Genomic DNA, 24,378 nt, shown 5'->3' with positions numbered 1-24,378 from the left:
TTCAACTTAAGTTATAGGCAGTGCAGTGAGCTATGGAAAGAAAAATGATAGGTGTAACGTTAAGAGATCGAAAGAAGGAAGAGTGCGTGAGACAGACACAGGTTAATGACATCCTAGTCGAAATCATAGAAATAAATGGGCTTGGGCAGGGCATGTAATGAGAAGGCAAGATAACTGATGGTCCTTAAGGGTGATGGAGTGGATTCCAAGAGAGGGCAAGAGTAGCACAGGGTGGCAGAAAGTTAGGTGGGCAGGTGAGTTGAAGTTTGCAGGGATATGGTGGCCGCAGCTGGCACAGGTCCAGGTTAACTGGAGAGATATAGGAGAGGCCTTTGTCCTGCAGTGGGCACAGTCAGGATGATGCTGATGATGATGAACAACTACTGCCAGTGTGGAGTGCATGATGCCATACATGCAAACAAGTTCAACTTAAGTTATAGGCAGTGCAGTGAGCTATGGAAAGAAAAATGATAGGTGTAACGATAGGTGTAGTTTGCATCATAACATCGTAGCAGTAAGCTTGACTTAAATTATAAGCAATCAGTCTTATTCAGTTTTGCTAAAAATTAAAGGAAGAAAATTATGTTACATCAGTCGTTTTGCCCGATTTTTTTTTATGCAAGCTCCGACTATTAGTTCATTCCACGACAGAACTTTGATTCTGAAACAAAAGGCGGAAATGCGCGTGAAATACGCGTAACAAAGTAGAGAAGAGAAGTTTGGTCAGTTATCACTTTTTCCACAAGGCGACCTTCCTCGCGACCATTTTGGGTCTCCTTCTGTAAGTGCCAGCGCGCACTTTACACTCCTCGCGTGCAGGGTGACACGTCCGGATTTTCGTGCAGTTCCCGCGGCCGTGTTAAAGAGGCGGGCTGGCTGCAGGCAAAGAGGCCAGCGGTGTGGCACGCACCTGCAGGCGTGACGCCGAAGATTCGCACCACGGGCACCTGCCAGACCTCCCAGCCGCCCAGCTTGGACACGAGCGGGTCCAGCGGTGCCGACGGGGTCGCCAGGTAGTGGTCCAGCGTCACCAGCCGAAGCGCGAACATGCTGCTGCCGCTGCTCCTGCGATCCGGACGGGGCCGTCAGTGGCGCAGCCGCGCTGCCTGCTTTACGGCGCCTTTGTGCAGTCCTGCCCCCGCAGATCATTCATCCCTGACGTGTGTGCGGCAATGCTCGCTTCGGCGCCGCGTGTCCACGCAAAATTAAAGCGTACGCAATCCGAAAGAACGGCCCATAGAACGCGTGCAGTTCTATGCGCTGCTTCGCCAGAGCGCCACGCAAGCAGAGTTTGAACCCTTACTCTTGCGTGCCCGACGACGAACGCCGCGGGTGTTGTGTGTGTTGCATCTTGCGCTGCCCCGACTGCGCGTGTCGCAGGAGGTAGCATTCGAAATAAGCTCGCCTAGCGCTCGACTCGCAACTGAAACTGCTCGCTACACCGCGCCATGTGTAACGCAAACATACTGACGTCGGCCGCTCGTGACGCTTTGGTAGTTTCGCCCATTTCGCTTAGATGCTTTTTGTGTTTGCTTTTTGTTCTTCCGAGTCCGCCAAACCGTGATTTCCTAACGTTTATGCAGTTTATGTGGAGCAATGTCAGATTTAATTTGTATTATTTTTCAACATTGACTATGCACTCTTTTTTTAAAGTGCTGCTTTCTCTTTCAGGACCGAAAGTGAACTGTCCGCCTCTGCTGGTTTCCGCCTCTGCTGGCCCAGGCGGAAACCTTCAACTGGGAGCTGGGAGTAATTGGTTTAAAATAGGAGTAACTGCTTCCAGTAACTAATCCCAGTTGGAAGCCAACTGGGAAACATCATTTCCCAGTCGAGAGCCAAATGGGGAGACTATGGGGACCAACTGGGAAAAGTAAGTGGTTCCATTTGTGGGCCAAGTGGAAAGCAAAAATTCCCATTTGGGGGCAGTTGTGGGTAAAAACCAAATGGGAGGTTTTTTTTTTTTTTTTTTGCTGCTTGGAGGGACGACGAGAAGTTAATACATATGTACTGCGGCTCAGCACATATCTTACAGTCATTATAGGCACAGAAATGAACGTGCTGTGAAACTATGAAGCTGCTTATCGGTGAACATCAATCCAATCGCACTGTTTGCACTGCAGGCAAAGATGCCCGTAGATGCTGTCCTGGCGAATAACATCAGTTCCCTCAAAACTCTGCATACTGTGCGATGTCAGTGCACGTTAAAGAATTGAGCATGGAGGTGCATGCCACTTTTCGACGCCCGTCGCGGCTCGTGTTGGGCGCGCAGGCGCTTCGCGTGTACGCCTCGGAAATGTCCATCGAGGTGGGGCTTAATGTAGGCGCGCACACCAGCTGCGTGCTCTGGCGTCACTCCGCGCATGCGCACACCTGACGAGGCAGGTGGTGTCTGCGGCCATCGGTCTTTTTAGAAGGTATTGGCGCAGCATGCAGCATGCGCAGCTGCGGGCTATGACGTCACTCCACGCATGCGCACAGCTGGCAGAGTGGTGGTGCCACGGCTCGGCGCGCAGCCACGCTGACCTCGCTAAGCGGCTGGCGTAGTGTAGCTATCGCTACAAAAAAAAGCATTTGCTAACACTGGGACGCGGTCCGCGGCGTTTTGTATTACTTCGCTGGCCAATTCCAAAAGTAAACGAAATCAGCATTTTAATGTTTGACTATATCAAACAATGCTTGTATAAAAATTCTTGAGCTCATAATCTTTTTCTTGGGATAAACTTTTTGTTTAGGTAACAAGAAACGTTTAAACAGCGGATTACTTTTAGTCAAGGAGGAATTCCATGCGCGGAGGCTGAATGTGGGCGGAGTAAAGTGACGTTTCATGTACGGTGTCGCCGCCATGCGGCGCCGACTCCAGGACCACCTCAAAGCCCCTGGATCAGAAAAGCTCATAAAAGGGACTTTAGGACCGCCGGAGAAAAAGCGTCAGGCTTGGGCGACGATGCAAGTGATGCGAGTTGCCGCGCCATTTCCTTTCATCAAACCAAACGAAACAAGCAGGCTACCGGCATTCACTGGGGTTGGCGTTGTAGTCCGTTGATTTTGACGAAAGGAAAAGGCGCACAACTGGCTCCCTGGGTCAGTGGACACCTCAATCTCGCTTTCATGTAAGGCGTTGGTGCCCACCCGCAAAAATCTGAAATCTGCTTTCGCTCAAAGTTCCAGCAATGCTAAACCGCCAGCAATTTTTTGAAGGGAAAGCTTCACTACGAGACCTCCGGCTTTCTTCACCGCGCTACAATCCCCCGCGATACCAAGGAACGTATCGAGGAGCCGAAAACAAGAAACTCGACCGCCCCATAACTGTGGAAGAGGTTTATGCGGCCATAAGAAACACCACCAGAAACACGGCAGCCGGAGCGGACAGAATCGACAACGCCCTAATCCGCAACCTGAGCGACGACCTCATACAAGAGCTCGTCAGCTTTCTTAACAAACATTGGGAGGCGGAGACGGTTCCCGAAGATTGGAAACACGCCGAAGTAATAATGATACCTAAACCTGGTAAAAAGCTACAAATTGAAAACCTGAGGCCCATATCACTCACGTCGTGCCTTGGCAAGCTTTACGAACGGGTTGTAACTTTCAGACTTCAAAATTACACGAAAGATAACGACTGTGTACCACATACCATGTTCGGCTTCAGAGCGAAGCTCTCGACGCAGGATGTTCTCCTCCAAATACAAGAAGATGTCCTGCGAAACATACCTCGGACGGGAGAAAATGTCATAATGGCCCTGGACATCAAGGGGGCATTCGATAACATCAGCCACGAAGCGATCCTTACGGGCCTAGACAACCTGGATTGCGGACGCAGAATCCACGGCTTCGTCAAAGCCTTCCTGTCCGATAGAACTGCCACCATCGGCATAGGAGACCTTCGATCGGACAAAATTCGCACTCCAAACAAGGGAACACCCCAAGGGTCAGTTATCTCCCCCCTACTCTTCAACATAGCTATGATAGGCCTAGCTCGAAAACTAGAGAACATCAAAGGCATCAGGCATGCAATGTATGCTGACGATATAACAGTCTGGACAAACACGGGCTGTCTCGGAGAGAAGGAAGAAAGGCTACAGCAAGCGGCCTCTTGTGTAGAGCAATACCTCGCAGAAAGAGGACTCGCATGCTCGACCGAGAAATCGGAACTGCTGAGAGTCTGGAGAGGCAAGCAAAACCGGACCGTCCCAACCAACGAGGACCTAAAACTCAACGTCTACCTAGAAGGGACACCCATACCCGAAAAGACAACAATAAGAATTTTGGGCATGTGGGTCCAATCCAACCAGCGCAGTACTCACACTTTTACCCTACTGAAAGCAGCAACGCTACAAGTCGCACGCATGATCACCCGCATCACCAACAGGCGACATGGCATGCGTGAAGAGGACACAATAAAAATAGTAAGAAGCCTAGTAGTTAGTCGAATCACGTACAGCCTACCCTACCAGTGCCTCAACAAAAACGAAATACAACAAGCGGATGCCCTGCTACGCAAAGCGTATAAGACAGCGCTCCGACTACCACGCTACACGTCTACAGAAAAACTCATGGCCCTGGGATTACATAACACCTTTGAGGAGCTACGAGAGGCGCAGCTTGAGTCACAAAAACTCAGGCTGTTGCAAACAACGACTGGAAGAGCGCTCCTGCAGAGGCTCGGATACCGCGAGCAGATGCGAGAAATGTCGAGGACGGCAACGATCCCCGACGAGCTTCGCAAGACCCTCAAGGTAGCTCCAATACCAAAAAACATGGATCCCAACCTCCATCGAGGCAGAAGAGAAGCGAGGGCCGAATTCATTGAGAAAACATACACTCCTCAAGCCACGACCGTGTATACAGACGCGTCTTGGAGAGGAGGAGATACCAAAATCGCTGTAGCGGCGGTGGTCGATTCGTCTTTACGCGAAATGACCAGCGCGTCTCTCCGAGGCTGCACAGCCGCAGAGTCCGAGGAAGTAGCCATTGCTCTAGCGGTGGCAGAGGGCTATAGAACCGGGCGGTCACTAACAATACTCACGGACTCTCAAACAGCCTGCCGAAATTACATGAATGGCAGGATAGGTCGTCACGCGCTCCGTATACTCCTCGCAGCGAGCGACAGAATTAAAAACCAGGAAGAACAAAACGACAAGATCCCACACAAAATTGTGTGGGTACCGGGGCACACGGGGGTGGCAGGGAACGAAGAGGCCGACAGGATAGCTCGAGGATACATTACTTTCCGAGCATCCGACGAGACCGCCGAACTCGCGCCAGCACCCAGGGAATATTCGGCCATACTACAAAACTATAGAGGCAGAAGAATGCGATATCCCCCACCGCACAAATCTCTCAGCAGGGAGGAAGCTGTCACTTGGAGACAATTACAAACAGGCTCTTTCCCAAACCTACATATACTAAACAAAATGCACCCTACGATATACACGGACAAATGTCCCTGGTGCGACGAAAAACCTACTCTATACCACATCACATGGGCCTGCCAAAACATACACGTGGTCCCCAAAATACAAAACCCGAGTGCGGAGCAGTGGGAGACTCTGCTGTCCAACGACCGCTGTGAAGACCAACAAGGTCTGGTGCAGCGAGCTCAACGGGCGGCAGTGGCCAACGGAGCCCTGGACTGAGGGCAACCGACCACTGATTAGAGGCGGACGACTTCGACAGAGAAGGCTCCTGGGGGTAGAACCAAGACGTCTCTGAAGATGCCCCCAAACCGCAGGAAAAACCATTAGTGTAAATAAAGTTTTCCCTTCCTTCCTTGCGGTTTTCACCTTCATTTGACCTTCGGATAAAGCAAAGGAAAGTGCATCTAACTGGCCCTATGTGGTGTGGCGGTAGTGACAGATGTGCACTGCATGCGTTGGCATTGACATTGTTTTGGCAGAAACGTGGCACTGAAGCCATAGGCTGTCGGCTTTTGTTGTGTTCATTGGCTGTGGCATTGAGGTTTTAGACTCTGATGATTTTAAGGAAAGGAAGTGCGCATATAACTGCCTCCCTGGGTCAGTGGTAAAAATTCGTAAATTGGTTTTTGAGGCACAGGAATGGCGCAGTCTCACATATCTTGGTGGGCACCTGAACCACACCCACTGCAAGGGAAGGGAGGAAGGCGGGACTGAAAGAAGAGGTACTGCAGTGAAGGGAGGAAGGACTGAAATAAGAAAGAGGTGCTGTAGTGGAGGTCTCCAGCTAAGTGGGGTGGTGAGAGAGATGTGGCCTGCTTGCATTAGCGCTGACAGTATTGTGGCAGACTTTCATTGGGTGAGCAAACTCTCAGCCATTAACTGCCACCTGCCAGGTTGGGTGCCCTGCCTATCCAGTGTCGGGAACAATACAGACGCCAAGGGGAACATTACAGACACCAAGCCGGTACAGCTACCTGATATGCCATAACTTTCGCTCTCTGCCAGGTTCCACAGTAGTTAACCTGCAGCTTTTTTTTTCTGCTAGCATACCATTGTTGAAAAATGATCTTGACTGAAGTAAACTGTAATTTGCCCTTGAAGGCAACATTTTTCAGCAGCAGATTGCCCATGCAGGTATATTTTAAGAATTAAATAAAAAAACATACTTCTTGTATGATTTAATCTGTAAAATGCTTGCAGTCAGTCTGTTCAACTTTACGATGAAGTGGCACTACATCCACAGCATTTGCGGCACCGAGAAAGTAGTTGCGTTGCTGAAAATTATTTCTGTCGGGGCTTGTTTACGATTTACGTCAGTGGAATTCACTGCCTACCTGTAATGTTCCAAAATAAACCAGTGGGGCCAATATGCGCACTGCAGACCGTCACTGCCACTTTGTATTCTCACTTTCCCTTTTGAAATCAGGAGAAAAGCTGGGCTACTGACCGCAAACTTAGCGTCCGCAAGTACCATGAACGGATAAAACCGGGAAATTTTCTCGGTACCTACGTTTTTTCTCAAAACACGTGTTCCCACCGCCTTTCTTCCAGAGACTGTAGAGCCGCTGTGGTACCTGTCATACCTGCTGCTCCACGCTGTCAGCAGCCAAATGTTTTGCACACAAGACCAGCCACGCCAGCGGTGCTTGTGCACTAAAGGCTTATACACTGACTGACAATACTGTGTATATCTTCGAGCCACAGCACAAAAAAAGGGGCATGTGATGGCTTGTTATGGACAGGGCATGTAATGCAAAAGCTACATATGGTCCACAGGAGTAACAGACTGGATTTCAAGAGAAGGCAAGCATAGCAGGGGTTGGCAGAAAGTTAGGCGGGCGGATGAGATTAAGAAGTTTGCGGGGACCGCAGCTGGCATAGGGTTGATTGGAGAGACATGGAAGAGGCCCTTGCCATGCAGTGGACATAGTCAGGGTGATGACTGTGATGACAAAACAGGGCCTGCACTCAGAGCTCCTTTGCCTAAGCAGCACGCTCGCACAAACATAGTAATGCATCCTTGGGCAGCGTAGCACAGCACAAGCCTAGCGCGGCATCTCGATCATCTCTAGGGCGGCCATGTTGATTATCAATGGCGCCCCCTATAGGCTGTGAAACTTACAAATTCTTTCTACATTTCCTGTGGCATTGAAAACTGTCTGCCCCAAGTCAAAAAGAGATTAGGACCTCTCACTTAGAGCAGATTTCTTGAAGGAAAGAGGGGAGATTGTGCTGGAAAACCTAGCCAGACTGTGTACGCGATGCCTTATGACTTCGAGGGTACCAGAAGCTTGGAAGAATGCTAATATTAATCCATAAGACAGAAAATGTCAAGGACTTGAAAAATTACTGACCGATCAGCTTACTTTTCCATTGCCTATAAGGTATTTACCAAGGTTTTCACTGATAGAGTCACTACAACCTTAGATTTCAATCAACCAAATAATCAGGCAGGCTTTCATAAAGGGTACTCAACAATAGACCATATTCACACAGTCAATCAGGTGATAGAAAAATGCGCAGAGTATAACCAACCCCTATATATAGCCTTTATAGATTACGAGAAAGCGTTAGACACATTTGGAACCTTCAGCAGTCATGCAGGCACTGCAGAGTCAGGGTGTAGAAGGGCCTTATGTACAAATATTGGAAGATATCAATAATGCGTGCACAGCTACCGTAGTCTTCCACAAGGTCGGCAATAAAATACCATTAAAAAATGGCTGTCAGGCAGGGAGGCACGATCTCGCCAATGCTATTCACCGCGTGTTTGCAGGAGGTATTCAGAGGCCTGGATTGAGAACAGCTGGGGATAAGAGTTAATAGAGAATATCTTAGTAGTCTGCGATACACCGATGACATTACCTTGATCAGTCACTCAGGAGATGAACTGCAAAGCATGGTCAACGAGTTAGACAAGCACAGCAGAATTATGGGTCTAAAAATTAATATGTAGAAAACTAAAGTGATTCTAAACAGTCTCGAAGAGAAACGGCACTTTGCAAGGGGCTGGAAGTGGTAAAGGAAGAAGTACTTAGGGCACGTAGTGACTGCGGATCCGAATCATGAGCTAAATAACTAGAAGAGTAAGAATGGGGTGCAGTGCATTTGGCAGGTTCTCTCAGATCATGAATGCAGTTTACTATTATCCCTCAAGAGAAAAGTATATAACAGCAGTATCCTACCGCTACTCATCTATGGGACAGAAATGTGGAGTACAACGAAAAGGGTTCAACTTAAGGACAACGCAGCAAGCTATGAAAAGGGAAAAGATAGGTGTAACATTAACAGACAGGAAGAGGGCAGAGTAGGTGAGGGAACAAACTTGGGTTAATGACATTCTAATCGAAATCAAAAGAACAAAAATGGTCTTGGGCAGGGCATATAATGTGAAGGAAAGATAGCAGACCGGATTCCAAGAGGAGGCAGGAGTAGCAGGGGGCTGGCAAAAAGTTAGGTTGGCAGATGAGATCAAGAAGTTTGCGGGGATACGGTGGCCGCAACTGGCAAAGGACAGGGTTAATTGGAGAGACATAGGAGGGGCCTTTGCCCTGCAGTGGGCGCAGTCAGGCTGATGACTTACTTGCCAGTGCTATGTGCAGCACCCCCAGAAAGGCACGGAGCGAAATAGTCTACGCGGGGCAATGTGTGCGTCCACGATTTAAGGCTTAGAGAAGCAGCTTTCGTTGTAAAATAAACCAGTATGTGTATTGTAATGACGAAGTGCCCGTGCGACAGCGGGACTGCTCTCGACGAGCGCATGCTTTTGGTTGGTGCTGTTGGAATCGCTGACTGTCAGTGAATGCCGTTCCGCGCTTATTGCTTTGTGCCGTGCTGTGTTTTGTGTTCTGTGCCCGAGAACCCATTACAGTATGCATACTTCATGGTGCCAAGAAATTCAATGCCAAGTAAACCATAACAAGTGAATGAAAACATTGCCTTCTCTCTGTAATGTTTCCAGAAAAGGGGTTGTAGACAACACACAGAAAGCTAGACGGCACAGGCGCGTTGTGTGTTGTCTGTTTCAGCGCTACAACCCTTCCAATACTATGAAAGCATCTCAACTTCCCCAGGTGACATCTGCTCAGGGACAGCGCTTTATTATTCATTTTTCGAACTCTTGAAGCTTAGCTTTTTTTTTTACCACTCCAAGTGTGATGCTGTGGAGTATCGAAGCTCTTTCCTGAATCTCTGCAGGTTATAGGGGTTCCTAAATCCGATTCTGCACCACGCCAAGGCCAAGCTCAGGAAGTTGAACTTTATGTTTTGCAATTAATCATGACATTTTAGGTCATACATTGAGCACATGAAGTACCAAAATTATTCAGAAACACATTCAATACATAAGGTCCTTAACTTCAATGTTCCTTGTCCAAGTGAAACCTTGACACAACGTGGGTCTCACACTGCACAAGGCTTTCCGCTGGAGCGGCTTGCAGACAGTACAGCATCTACGCTTCAACAAGAGCTGTGTATAAATATGCGAACGCTTGCACATAACTAAGAACCACTGTGGTTGCGTTTCACAGGTTGCATGGCATCTCGTAAACATCAAATTTTGGTCAAAGAAAGTGCACAATTACACACAAACAGTGCCACATGTAACCTTGGCAGAAGCTTCCAGCAGTCAATGGCTTTCCAGGAAGCCACATCCCTTCTCTTCAACTGCTGTTTGACAGGGGCACCAGTGTGGCTTGTTCCCTCATTCTTTATTGCTTCTTAACCAAAGCGAAGGACAAGCCCAAGGTGGTCATGTCTGTCATAGCAAAGAATGGCAGGATCAGTATAGTGACTTGGTATTCCGACAGCATCATAACTTCTTCAGCTCCCGTCACAGATGCGTATAAATATATACATTCCGTTAATAAAGTTCCGCTGAGGGTCCACCAGTGATCCTATGGATTTTTTTTTCTTCAATCCATTGTCTTTTGCAATCTTCTGTAAACAATGGACAGCTAACAGACACAGATGGCAATGTACATGAGCACCAGCAGAAATTGCGAAAAGTGGTCGTGGTCTACTCCAGTCAAAACAGCAATATTCGTTATGAGAATAATACAGACAGTCCGTGCAAAGGAAGTGGATGTCTTCTCAACACATCTATGGCAACAAAACAACTGCTGCAAGACTTTGTGAAACTCTGACAGATTAAACTCCTGTGGCTGTTAACAACAGGTCCTTTGCCACCTCATCCCTTGGCCAAGCAGTCAGTGGCATCATTCACAGTACTGCTGTGCATGTCTGAAGAATCACTCAAATTCTTCAAAGGCTGAGACGTGAACCAGGCTTGAGAAAAACGTCCAAAGAGCAGCTACCAAAGTAACTAAGAAGAAAAGATTGAGGAACATCATTAAGGTTTCAAGACGTGCCACGCCTTTTCACTCTTGTGATAATGTTCACAAACCAACTAAGACACGAAGAAGGGGCAGAACAAAGATGAAGCGCAAACCATCAACTGTACTTCCAGCAAAAGAAAGACAATGCACATACAGGTTTGACACAAAGGCCACCCAGCTGTGCTCCACATGACACATGTGGTTATAAATAAACAAGGCAATCAGAATAGACCATTTTCACTGCAAGTTCTACTACCCCACAACTACTACAGATTCTGCACTGCAAGAATGCTTGATTTTATTGGTGTTTAAAGTCCCAACGCAACTCAGGCTATGAGGGACGCCGTAGTGAAGGGCTCCGGTAACTTCGACCACCTGGGGTTCTTTAATGTGCACTGACATCGCACAGCACACGGGCCTCTAGAATTTTACCTTCATTGAAATTCAGCCGCTGTGGCCGGCATCAAACCCGTGTCTTTCGAGTCAGCAGCCGAGCGCCGCAACCACTGAGCCACCGCGGTGGGCCAAGTATGCTTGGTAGAGGAACTTTGGAAGAAAGGAAAGGTGCAGAAATACAGAGTACTGCGCACCAAAACGTTCATAAGCAATAAATGTGTTTGTTCAGTTTATCATCATAAAGGCTCCCATTATTGGGATATTACATAAGGGATGGGTCTGATAAAAGTCAGTGTATTTGAAGTAGCAATGCACTTTTAATGAGATGGGATTTCAAATGAAAAAAACATGCCGTGTCTTCTCTTACAGCAGAAAAGTAATGCGTCTCAAATCTAAGGCATCAGTTCCCATCTTCTTTTACAGCTGAAAAGTAATATGTCTAACACCTAAGGTATCAATTCCCAAACTAGCAAACCTCAAAATGTTACCCACTGAGTCCACTAGGAAATGCAAATGTCCCTATTGTAAGATAATGTGGCTATAGGCTGTATGCTTGTACCAAGGCTGCCCCAAGCAAAAAACTGACAATGTGGAAAGTCGGTGCTGGCTGCCATGCAGTTATGATTGTGCACAGAAAACCCCCTGCACCGTTCCCCTCACTCCCCGGTCACAGCTCGGCTGCACGGACATTGAACAACTACGAACACAAGTGTGCCTCTCCCGGGGACCTCCGCTTCCTCTGTTCCGAGAAAGATGGAACGAGACAAGGGCTATGTGAATAGGGCGGTTATGTGATCGTGTGAAGGGTGGTCAGGGGTAGGAAACTTTCATATACATCACTGTCCAGCAAATAGAGATGTCAGCACCAATCCCTCCCATAGCGGCCGGAGGGAAGCCAACTTGAGTGTCGTATCGTCATCACGACAACAACATCCAGCAGAAAAAACTTCATCCCTGAGTGGGATTCGAACCACCGCCATCGAAAAAAGAGCAGCGTCATAACGCGGTCACTCAGCCAATTCGGCCACAGCCGCAGCCTTATTGTGCTACATGCGTGGGCCGGGATCATTCAGCTTTAAGCATCACGTAAGGCGTTTGGGCATCCCCCATCCAGGGTGCCTTCCTCCTTCTGGTGACCCTCAGTAACATGGATGCTTCTCAGTGATGCAGGCAACGACAAACAAGCTTTACCCTGAAATCCTTTGCATTAACATCTAGAGCTGTAAAAATCAGCAGCAAACCTGAGGACTTCGGGCACCATGGCTGCCACACAAGCCCTACATATGCGCCATGAGTGCTGTGAAATAGGTCTACTGTGAATTGAACACCTACGTACTGTCTTTCTCAGAAAAACAGTGGACAGTTTGCGCTCCATCTGCGTCCTGTTCCTCTTTGGCACCTTCTGCAGCAAACATACAGCAGATATGAAAAGAGCGATGGGAAACCAAGTGGTTGCCATTTCGTTGCCATAAGCGAAGATGTGTGTTCCATCAGTGGTCACATTATCGTGTGAGGGGAAGCTCCTCTTTCGCCACCAAACAGGAGACCTTCGCAAAACAGGAGAGACCATCTCGTTTCCTCGGTGCAGTCAGATCCCTGGAGTGCACCTTCTTCGTCAGGTTCTGGCTGCAGGCACTGAAGCGTAGTGTCCTCCTCCAAGCGGCGCCCTAATAGAGCTTGAGGTGTCCCGTGACGGCATCCACGAGCTGCTCGGGCGCTGGCCCGACGCCCAGCACGGTGCGCGTGCCGGGTGCGAGCTGGGTACGGCCGGCATCCCGCACAAGGCTGGTGACAAGGCCGCGAGCGCGCGCCACGCTCGCCAGAGAGAGCATCTCCTCCTCTGTGGATGCCCGGAGCACCACCTGCACAAGGACAGGCCATGAAAAGCTATCTCAGCCAGCGGTACATACTGCAGAGAGGAAATGGGTGTACTGAGGGATAAACAACGCGCGGGTGACAAAAGAGAGGAATCAGCACGGGTGGAATTAGACAGAAGTGTAGCGAAATGGGTACATGGTTTGTTTGACACTTTTCATTTGATAGCCTTAGCAGCCAGGGCTATGCAAAGTTTCATTGGAGAGATGTGGAGCGCCATAGGAAGGAAACTACAACAACCAATGGCCTGCAGTGTTGTGGTATAAATTGCTAACCATATACTGCAATAAATGAAATCAACCTAATATTAAAGCTGCACTCTTTTAAACAAGTCAGAGACATGCACAGAACTTGACTTTGGTTTCATCTAAAGAAGCCATCTTGAAGTGAATCACTGTGTTGCAACCCTCTTCAATGAGGCCGCGGCGGTCGAATTTCGATGAAGGCGAAATTCTAGAGGTCCGTGTACTGTGTGATGTCTGTGCACGTTAAAGAACCCCAGGCGGTCGAAATTTCCAGAACCCTTCACTACGGCATCTCTCATACCCTGAGTTGCTTTGGGACGTTAAACCCCAATAAACCAACCTAAACCAACCTCTCCAATGACTGCACTCTTTTCTACCACCCTTCTTCCATCTTTACTCCCCTGTTTCCTCCCCTACGCAGAGTAGCATGTCAGCGAATATTCACGCCGGCTAAAATCTGTTTTTCATTAAAGAGCTCTCTCTCTCAGAGGCATCACCATTCTCGCGCTTGCAAGTGCTGCCGCTCACAGCGACTGCGTCTGCATGAATTTCGCAGCGCCACGTCAGTGGCCAATACGGCAGCACTTCCAAGTATGGGACGTTCAAAGCAAACGCTGTAGCCGTAACCATACCAGACAACGCGCGCTTTTCCCACAGCGCTAAAGACACCGTGTCGAAAATCACGGAACTTGGGGTCGTTCATGGCATTTCACTCTACCTAACAACAGTAGGATACAAAAAAAAACAGGAGTTGGTAGCAATGGACCACGGTCAAAGGTGTCCTGCATTATTCCGCTGACCAATCACAACAGAGAACGAAATCAGCTTGCTGATGTTTGACTATCAAACAAGCCAGAGGCATCCCAATTCTTGAACTTATAATTTTATCTTGTGATTAGCTTCTTGTTTAGGTATCAGAAAAGCTTTAGCAATGCTGTACTTTTTATCATGGAGGAATTCTGTTCCACGGTCCCGAATTTGAGCAGAGCTTCTCTGCCAGTGCAGACTTCAGATGTAGCTGACTATAGAAATTTTCATCTACCTCCAATGGTCTAGAAGTAAACGTTTAAATGGTCGTGAAATGTTCTCCAAAAATTTTGAACATGTGTAATCCTGACCCTTCATTCTATAGTAAATGTCTCAATTAGTTTCACTGTGTGGATTGATTTTTTGGTGACAAAAACAACATGTTTCTCAACGCGTGTCATCCTCAACTCTAAACAAAGCGACATGTTAGTGAAGCAATCAGGAACTTCTGTTGTCAGCATAACATGGCATCGAAGCAAAGATTGTTGAACCATAGTTAACCGAGGTCAGAGCACCATACCGTTTTGACTCAAACGAAAACATTTGACAGAAGTCTGCCTGGTTGGGAAAATTGATTTAGGAGATTACTGACGCCAAACAAGTTAATTTCTGAAAACACAATGTATCGGGACCGGCTCGGTCCCTTCTTCATGACGTGACTATGGGCAAGGCGCAGCTTGGCTTTTTAAGCCCTCGTGTGGAAGACTTCCGGGTCAGCGGCCGAAAACCATGGATGTAAGAAGAAGGAAGTGTCCCCAGGGAGCGATTAATATCCTTCCGTGTCTGTTGGATGTGCCAAGACTCGAGTAGAAGCCTCCTGCGTGGGTTAGCCTCGGTTTCCAGTACAATAGTGCCGTCAAAGTCAATCCGGTGGTCGCATGTCTCGCAGTGTTTGGCCACAGCGCTGCGTTGACAATTGCCGTCACCCGGACTCATCAATACTTCAACAAGGCCTGCAAGGAGATGGACATGATACCAATAAGACTTCGCCTCAAGCGTCCGGTAACCACTCCAGAAGGCCTACGGCTGGTGTCCAAAACGGAGCAACATCTATTAAGTGCGCGGATGAATGAGTGTCATTCTGTTCTCTGCAAAAAAGAGCTGGACTGGTTCTTCACCCGCCGCCAACTAGAACACAGGATGCCTAAGCTCTTCCCGTGTGTGGACGCCTTTGACAAAGAAGCTGCTGCCACTGTAGCCAACAAGCATCTCACATCTCAAGAAAAGAAGCTGTTTGCCCTACAGACGCAGCAACAAAAACAACCTGACCCCCAAAACTCCGGCTTCATCAAGAACCTCTCTTCCCGTAAACTAACCCCGCATGAATCCTCGGTCCTCGCAAAAGGGCACGGGTTCAACATGTCATCTGTGCCCGCCCTTCCAAAACTTGCTGCGGTCGAGGATGCTATCCAGCACCTGGAACCCCACGTTAGAGAAGAGGTCTGCCTGAAAGCGATTGGTGTCATCGCTAAGATACCCGCCAAACTTCCCAGTAACCTGTCTCCACTGGAACAAAAAGCCCTACGGGGTCTTCGAGATGACACCACCATCGTCGTGCTCCCGGCAGACAAGGGCAACTCAACAGTGGTGATGGACCGCCGCGACTACGAGGATAAAGCTTTGGCCCTGCTGAGCAGTGGGGCATTAAGAAGATCACGAAAGATCCAACTTCAACCACTCAGACAGCTCTCAACAGAATTCTAGCGGAGATATTTAAGCGCCACCCTGATTCCAAAAGGCTTTACCTCCACCTCATCTCCAGAAATGGCTCAGTTCCAAGCTTCTACGGGCTACCTAAAATGCACAAACCTGACATCCCCCTACGGCCAATTGTGGATTTCACCCTATCTCCTCTCCGACGTCTTTCCGACTACCTTCACAGGGTACTAGCGCCGCTCTCCGGCAGAACACCCACTCATGTACAGCATTCAAGACATTTCGTGCATCTTGTCTCGGACCTGACGATTGAGGAAGACGAAAGCCTGGTCTTGTTTGGCGTGGTGTCTTTATTCACCTGCGTTCCAGTGCCCCTAGCTGTGTCCGTTGCTCACCGTTTACTCCAAAACAAGAGAACACCACTCAGCGCCGATGAAGTATGCCGCCTTCTCGACTTCTGTCTTCGCAGTACCTATTTCTCCTACAAAGAAGAATTTTTCAAACAAACAACCGGAACTGCCGTGGGGGTGTCAATCTCAGTCACAATGGCTAATTTAACCATGGAAGATGTCGAAACCCGAACACTTTCCACCTTCAACCCGAAGCCAAAGTCGTTCCTTCGCTATGTAGACGACTGCTTTTGTGTGGTGAAAACGTCTGAGATAGACAACCTCCTAACCCATCTAAACTCAACTGAACTGGCCATACAGTTTACAGTTGAACGTGAGCACTAGGGCAGTCTGCCTTTTCTCGACGTTCTACTCACAAGGCACGACAAATGTTTGTGTTTTTAGATATACAGGAAGCCAACCCACACAGGACGGTACCTCCATTTCAACTCGAACCATCCCACTCCCCACAAGGCATCTGTCATTACATCTTTATTGAAGAGAGCCGACATCATATGTTCCTCACATGAAGACAGAAGAAAAGAGAGGAACCGTGTCATCTCCGATCTCCAAAAAAATGGGTACCCCAGTTCTTTCATCAGACGCATTAGCCAAAAACAAAAAAGACAAAACAATGCCCAACTAATGCTCAACACGGATTCCGTAAATCGTTTTCATGCGAAACGCAACTCATATGTTTCACAAATGACTTACATTGCATTCTAGATCGCGGGTCCCATGCTGATTCTATATTTATGGATTTTTCTAAAGCATTTGACAAGGTTTCACATGAGCTTCTTTTTCTTCAACTAAACAGCCTTAACATTGATTCCACAGTGTTTGCATGGTTGCATTGTTTTCTTTCAAACCGAAGTCAGTTCGTAACAGCAAATAACGTCAATTCAGATTCCTTTCCTGTTTGCTCTGGCGTGCCTCAGGGGTCCATTCTTGGGCCCCTCCTCTTTCTCATTTAGTATATAAACGACTTACCAACTAATATATCGTCTTCCATTTGTCTTTTTGCCGATGACTGTGTTCTTTACCGCGAAATTAATGATGATAATGATGTATGTGTTCTTCAGTCAGATATTAACAAGGTACTGGATTGGTGTAACCTGTGGAATATGAAGCTAAACATTACTAAATGCAAGCATTTGCCCATTTCTCGTCTATCTAATACACCCTCTACCTACTGCATTAATGGCATCACTCTTGAAACTGTGCCGTCTTATAAATATCTGGGTGTTCACGTCTCTTCTAACCTGTCCTGGAAAACTCATGTTGACTACATTACAAATAACGCCAACCGCATGCTTGGATACCTTCGCAGAAATTTTTCATGTGCACCGAGTTCATTAAAACTATTACTTTACAAAACATTGGTCCGCTCTAAATTGGAATATGCTTCATCGGTGTGGAACCCTGGGGTCGAATCTCTCATTTCTGACTTAGAATCAATTCAAAACCGCGGTTGTCGCTTCATTCTTTCCAACTATCATCGTACTAGTAGTGTAACTGCCATGAAAGCTCACCTTTCCCTACAGCTTCTTTCCCATCGCAGGTCAATAGCTTCATTATGTACATTTCACAAAATTTATCATAATCCTCATCTTAAAGAGAAGTTATTAAAAAGACCACCCTATATTTCAGCACGCATTGATCACCACCACAAAGTTTGGATCCCTCCGTGTCGCACAAGATGTTTTCATGATTCATTCATACCCAGAACTTGTGTCAGCTGGAATCACCTTCCCAACAATATTGCTGTAATTACTGATACTGCTGCATTTCGTAACACTGTTATTAATTTTATATAAGTATGTGTCCATAACTTTGTTAATTTATTAGCTGTTGTTTTCTTTTGTGTTTTGTTTTGTGAAATGCTGCCTTTTGTTAATTCTGTTATTGATTTTATACCAGTGTGTGCTGTGACTATATTCAATTTTTCTAGCTGCTGTTTTGTTTTTTGTACTTGCATGTTATTCCCACTCCCCTCTGTAACGCCTAACGGCCCTGAGGGTAAATAAATAAATAAAAACAGCTCCATTCTTTCCCCAAGCACATGCCAGAAGCGAAAACGCGTTTGCATTCCGTACGTGAAAGGCATGAGTGAGACGCTGGCTCAGATTCTCGGTAAAGAAGGGGTGCTAACAACGCACAAACTGGCTACCACCATCGGACGCCTTCTCCCCCGCCCGAAAGACCGTCACCCTAAAGAAAGGGCCCAAGGCGTTGTATGCAGAATCCCCTGCTCGGTCTCCCCGGCCTCGTACGTAGGGGAAATTAAGAATTTCGCAGAAAGAATGAGACAACACAAAGCGGACGTCTGACAAATGAACTGTCAACGCAGCGCTGTGGCCGAGCAGTGCGAGACATGCGACCACCGGATTGACTTTGACGGCACTATTGTACTGGAAACTGAGGCTAACCCACGCAGGAGGCTTCTACTCGAGTCTTGGCACATCCAACAGACACGGAAGGATGTTAATCGCTCCCTGGGGACACTTCCTCCTTCTTACATCCATGGTTTGCGGCCGCTGACGTGGAAGTCTTCCAGATGAGGGCTTAAAAAGCCAAGCTGCACCTCACCCGTAGTCACACCATGAAGAAGGGACCGAGCCGGTCCCGATACATTGTGTTTTCAGAAATTAACTTGGTTGGCGTCAGTAATCTTTCTCCTAAATCATACAGTTTTGCACAACGGTGGCATATGCCGGTTAATTTTGTTTTGTACTAGGTTTGAGCGGGGTACTTTCCTAATTCGGTCAGAATTAATCAGAACCTTCCTTCAATAGTTCTATATTCCGCTTATATTCCCTTGCTTGCTTGTCTCCCTATGTTTTCTGTCCTGTTTTTTTTTTTTGCCACCTTTAAAATTAAGAATGCGGAACGGACCTCATTATAATTATGCTCGGCGCCATGGCAATTCCATCGTGATAGTGTACGTGTCATATAAGTTGATAAGTACATATAGAAAGAATCAGTGTCGGGAGATATTTATGCACTGGCTTGCTGTAGGCGTTTTTCAGCAAATGCAGTTTCTTTTTTGCTGGCTCCCCCTTGTCCTGCGCTATTTATTCATTTCAATAGGAACAAACTTCCCAGTGGGCATTACAGTAAAGGGCTGAAAACAAAAAGACCAATTCGCAAAACCACTTTAGTGCATGTGGAGTCACCCTAGAAATTACTTCTTTTTCCCAACAAAGGATGTCGTTCTTTTGACACTGAAGATGTTTATGTGCTAACAGGAACCTTCTCAGAATCTTCGGAGGTGCCACAGGCTTCAATGGCAGGGATACTGTCCCCTCCAACTTTGCACTGATCATCCTGTTCAATACATCTTGGGATGGGAAAGATTCCTCGCAAGAAGAGGTGGTACATGAGGATGCCACAAAAGAGGGGCCCTGAGGATGAAAGGAACCACAGGCTTCGAGAAAGCCGGTGTAGATGTATTTTGCACAGTATGAATTCGGCATTAACTGACTCAAGCAGAATACTACGAATGAAAGTTCTGCATGCCTCATTCTGGTCTCTTTGCTGTTGCATCTGAATGTGATGCACTGTATAGTAGTTGCGCCTTGACTTCGAAGGCCTTTGATAAGGTTTAACTGTTCCTTTGAGGAGTTCAGGCTCATATATTACAGCACCAGTCCTGTCCACTTCTTCGTTTGTCCTTGTCTTTTCGCCCTGCATTCTTTAACCATGATCACTGACCGACAAGCCCAAACAGCCACTTCAGTTCATATATTACACCTACTTGAATGATTACATGAGCTGACAAATTGCTTTGTATATTCTGCAAATGTCTCCTGGTTGAAGAGATCTGACTGAAGTTTGTTACGCCCCACTCACACGGGCATGACTGAACTCCGTTCAACTCCCTTCAACCAAGGTAGCCTTTATCACGAGGAAGATGCGTGCCATGTCACACGGCAGCACTCAATGGAAGGAAGTCTGAAGAAGTTCCTAGCGGAAGGAGAACGATCCTCTCTCTAGAAGGGTGAAGAGAGTATTCTTGTTTCCAATGTGCTTTACTTCCGAGTAAGTAAACTGCGTTTTTTTTTCAATAATTTCATCCTTAATAGGAACTTAGTCTTTATCGCATAAAATAAGTATTTTGGCTTGGTTAGTTATGTTTATTTCTAGCAACTGCACTATACTCTCATCTTAGACGCTTGACGACTTGCCTTGACTATGCAATTCTGTTTGTTTGGATCTGTCACATGCATGCTCACACCTTGCACGTGTAGCTGTGTAGCATTCCTCCATGCCATGGTGGATGACGCATTCGTGCAACCCACAAAATCTCTGCTAGTGAAGCGATAGAGCGGAAAATTCGTGGAGTTGCAATCCATTGCATAGTCATTGCCAAATGGCACACATTGTGTCCAGCAGAGTGGACAAAAGCACTGTGCTGAGAACATGTTCCTTGTTCTTGCAAAAATCATTTTTTCACGCGACAACTGCATTTCCTGAGAAAAAAAAAAAGCGGCACAGAAAAATCAGTTTCGAACAGTATTCTTTTATGAGTTTGTATTGAATGAACGATGCCTGTGGCCCCCTGGAGGATCCTCTGAGAAGCTTGTTACAGGCTGAGTGTAACAGTGACAACTCCTCTGAGGGGAAACACCCTTGCGATCCTTTGGGCAAAGGAAGTTCAAGGGAGTTCCAGGTCGGCCGTGTGACAGGGGTATTAGGTTGCCAAATGACAGCCTTTCAGCCGTGTAGTTTTTCCCAATTATGATTTGCTGAGAACCAGCACTGAAGAAGAAGAATCAGCAGTTTATTGTCGAGGTTTAGCCATTTGCGTCCGTTTAGGCTCTACACGACCGTATATGAGAAGCAATACCTTAAATTGTTCAAGTGGTACGAGAGCTTTTAGCACTTCAGTGTGGTATATTTTTATTTAACGAAAAAAAATTGACACAGTGTGAGGAAAAGCCAACGATTCCTTAATTGACCATCATCCCTGGTTCACCATTATACACAGAACGGAACCCTTATCCGGTACACCGAATGGGCCTGGACCAAACCCCAGCTGCCACTGTTTACAACCTGTAGCCTACTCCACCTTGGGGGATTCCCCTAAAACATTTGACCAACACTGTTCCTTACTTCCCCACTTCGAGTTATTGATAAATTCGCTCTTGCCCTACCATGTGCTAGCAGTCCCACTTAGCTCAATTGGTAGAGCGACTGCTCCGGTGAAGCGGTGGGACCGGGTTTGAACCCAGGACCAGGACGAATTTTTCTGGAACTGTGAAGTTTCTGTGGAAGCCGTATAGCTTTCCTTTTTGGGTGGACGCCAATGAGTAATTACTCCTCCTTTATTACAAATCCATTTCACCTTGGCGGATTCCCCAAAAACATCTGACCAACCTGCAGCTGGAATGCAGATATGGGGGTTCAGGGTCTGAGGTGGCTTCGTGCACCAGCACCTCAATACATAAGCAGCACCCTTGGAGGCCAGTAAGTAGTTGGCACTTCATGTTGTTGGTACCGCTTCCTTGCCTCGTTGTTCTAGTGCATGCAGGAGCTATCACAAAAGTGGGCCAATCACAGCACTTAGTGAAACAGAAATTGCAAGACCTAGAGCCAGTAGGCACAGGGGATTTTTTTTTTTAATTTGTTTGTTTATTTGGTGGTGTTGATCAATTTAGAATATTACTGAACATGTGATCGCTTAAAGCTAATTGATTAGAAAAGCAGAAGAAAAAACAACCACTGCCGCCGGTGGGATCCGAACCCACGACCTCCGAATTACGCGTCCGGTGCTCTACCTCTGAGCTACGGCGACGGCTGTAAGATCTTCTGCTTTCGGGGGTATTTATGTTTACAAGTAACCTAACCTTGAGAGTGTTCATCAGCGCCACCCAAGTTCATAAGCGGCGGACGTAGAACGTCCTGAGTTACCGCAGGTGTGACGTAGAACGTCATCGAACGGAGAGGGTGGAAGCTGCGTGAGAACCCTCTTATGCTTCCTATGGCGTCAAGGCTGCCAGAACCGAGGCCCTCGCTAAGCAATTAAGCAAACAAGGGAAGGGGAATGAGGGGCTCGTTATAAATATGAGAGAAGCCAACAGCCACAGAAACCAAGGGGCACAGGGGATTTTTTTTTAATTTGTTTGTTTATTTGGTGGTGTTGATCAATTTAGAATATTACTGAACATGTGATCGCTTAAAGCTAATTGATTAGAAAAGCAGAAGAAAAAACAACCTGCTTTTCTAATCAATTAGCTTTAAGCGATCACATGTTCAGTAATATTCTAAATTGATCAACACCACCAAATAAACAAACAAATTAAGAAAAAAAAAAATCCCCTGTGCCCCTTGGTTTCTGTGGCTGTTGGCTTCTCTCATATTTATAACGAGCCCCTCATTCCCCTTCCCTTGTTTGCTTAATTGCTTAGCGAGGGCCTCGGTTCTGGCATCCTTGACGCCATACGAAGCATAAGAGGGTTCTCACGCAGGTTCCACCCTCTCCGTTCGATGACGTTCTACGTCACACCTGCGGTAACTCAGGACGTTCTACGTCCGCCGCTTATGAACTTGGGTGGCGCTGATGAACACTCTCAAGGTTAGGTTACTTGTAAACATAAATACCCCCGAAAGCAGAAGATCTTACAGCCGTCGCCGTAGCTCAGAGGTAGAGCACCGGACGCGTAATTCGGAAGTCGTGGGTTCGGATCCCACCGGCGGCAGTGGTTGTTTTTTCTTCTGCTTTTCTAATCAATTAGCTTTAAGCGATCACATGTTCAGTAATATTCTAAATTGATCAACACCACCAAATAAACAAACAAATTTAAAAAAAAAAATCCCCTGTGCCCCTTGGTTTCTGTGGCTGTTGGCTTCTCTCATAGAGCCAGTAGGTAAGACAGGGCTAAGTAAGGCCAACAAAATGACCACTCAGTGAGCAGCAAACTGATCACCTACCTTCCGCTGCCCCTGGCGTTCCCAGCGCTGCAGAGCTTTGGGTGTGTCCCTCTGGGCCTGCTTGTAGGCAAGCACAGCGGCATGTGCGCATTGGGCGGCTGCCTTTCCCTTCTCCATCTTCACATCGCCGCGCACTACCAGCACCAGCTTGTACTCTCCCCCCTCGTCCATGCCGCCCTGCACACATCCACCAGAATGAGCCTGATGACTTCTGGGCAGCCCTGGTGCACACACTTTCACCCAAGTACAGTGGTGAAGAGCTAGCATGTTTGCAGGGGCCAATCGTGCTTTAGCACCTGCAAAGCCACTGCTGCTGAGGTTCAGAAAATGGCATACTGGCTCAGAACTATTCAATACTAACACGAGAGCCCAAAAAGGTCAGGAGTGACTAGGCTGTAAGCCTGTCATGGCATTTAAACAGCGCAAAAGAAAACCCATATAGTGATCACTACTGACAGGGAAGAAAGGTATGCAGACCAGAAGCTATGGTGCTAGCAGAAGATTTCGCTTTTCGTTTGTATAAAACAGCATATGCATGCGCCATCGAAAATGCCAGTTTGCAAAAATTTTGGTGCAGGATGAAGAGCATCCAGCGATTGTAATTAATGTATATTTATTTATTCATTCAAATACCCTAAAGGCCCTCCGGGGAGGGTATTACATCTTGCTGTAGTCAGCTGGAAAAGGATACGCATGATCTTCCGCATGCCTGCATATAACCGCACAGCCCTACCTATCTTCATACTATTCGCTTCACAAAAGTGGAGGAGCATAAAGCGCGCGCAAAACTCACCTCGCCAATGTCCCTTAGCACCACGCCACCCGCGCTGCCCAGAAGCCTCGACAGGCTACCGCTCAGTCCGAACCTTGCGCCCAACAACCACCCCAAGCCCAAGCCTGAGCCCAGGCCGAGAAGTAGTGACATGCTGTTAGCCATTAAAGAAGCGCCCAGGGCTTGCATGACGGTCACCCGATCTTGTCACAGTTACAGTAATGCTGCCGGCTTTAATACAAATATGGGCGCCGCCATGCTGGCTCTTTCAGTGTTGCCAGTGTGCTTGCTGACATTGGCTGCATCACTGAAAATTAAGTTAAATAATTCGCTGCAGAGGCGCAAATAATGCGTGCTGTATTTTTGTTAGGTGTATGACAGAAGAAATGTTGGGAAATAATAAAAAACACAAAGGAGAACGCAGCGCTGGGCGCCGCGGAGTCACATTTTCTTTTTTTTCTTGTATGCATAACTTCCCTTACAAATACCATACCATAGTACCATAGTGAAATTGTGCTCTTTAGATTACATTGGCAACCGCAACTACCTTAC

General features: G+C 47.2%; 2 protein-coding genes and 1 pseudogene across 4 annotated transcripts in view; 1 reads left to right on the top strand and 2 right to left on the bottom strand.

The window, feature by feature from the left end:
• The window catches only part of PolZ1 (DNA polymerase zeta catalytic subunit), a 146,692-nt gene extending 145,210 nt beyond the window's left edge, over positions 1-1,482 (bottom strand). For all 3 annotated transcript variants that reach the window (XR_016286455.1, XR_016286456.1, XM_089563980.1), the window contains exons 1-2: positions 1,304-1,482; positions 911-1,065 (exon numbers count right to left, since the gene is read on the bottom strand). Coding sequence is in view for 1 of the 3 variants with exons in the window: in XM_089563980.1 (XP_089420106.1) it covers positions 911-1,065; positions 1,304-1,350 (202 nt within the window). In the remaining 2 variants the exon portion in view is untranslated. The remainder of the gene's footprint in view (positions 1-910; positions 1,066-1,303) is intronic.
• Positions 1,483-9,632: 8,150 nt separating this feature from the next.
• Positions 9,633-24,086, bottom strand: LOC149325123 (peptidyl-tRNA hydrolase 2, mitochondrial). Its single transcript, XM_089563496.1, has 3 exons — positions 23,848-24,086; positions 23,055-23,231; positions 9,633-13,011 (listed from the first exon to the last, which is right to left on the bottom strand). The coding sequence occupies exons 1-3, from the start codon at positions 24,013-24,015 to the stop codon at positions 12,817-12,819; spliced, it is 540 nt and encodes a 179-aa protein (XP_089419622.1). The 5' UTR covers positions 24,016-24,086; the 3' UTR covers positions 9,633-12,816.
• LOC149325124 (uncharacterized) lies at positions 15,217-18,221 on the top strand (annotated as a pseudogene).
• Positions 24,087-24,378: the final 292 nt, after the last annotated feature.

This window comes from Amblyomma mixtum, chromosome 10 (assembly GCF_055824585.1).
Source record: "Amblyomma mixtum isolate Tamu chromosome 10, ASM5582458v1, whole genome shotgun sequence".
NCBI classification, from domain to species: Eukaryota; Metazoa; Arthropoda; class Arachnida; order Ixodida; family Ixodidae; genus Amblyomma; species Amblyomma mixtum.
Note: the sequence above shows the minus strand (reverse complement) of the source record. Positions and strands in the feature narration are given on the sequence as shown.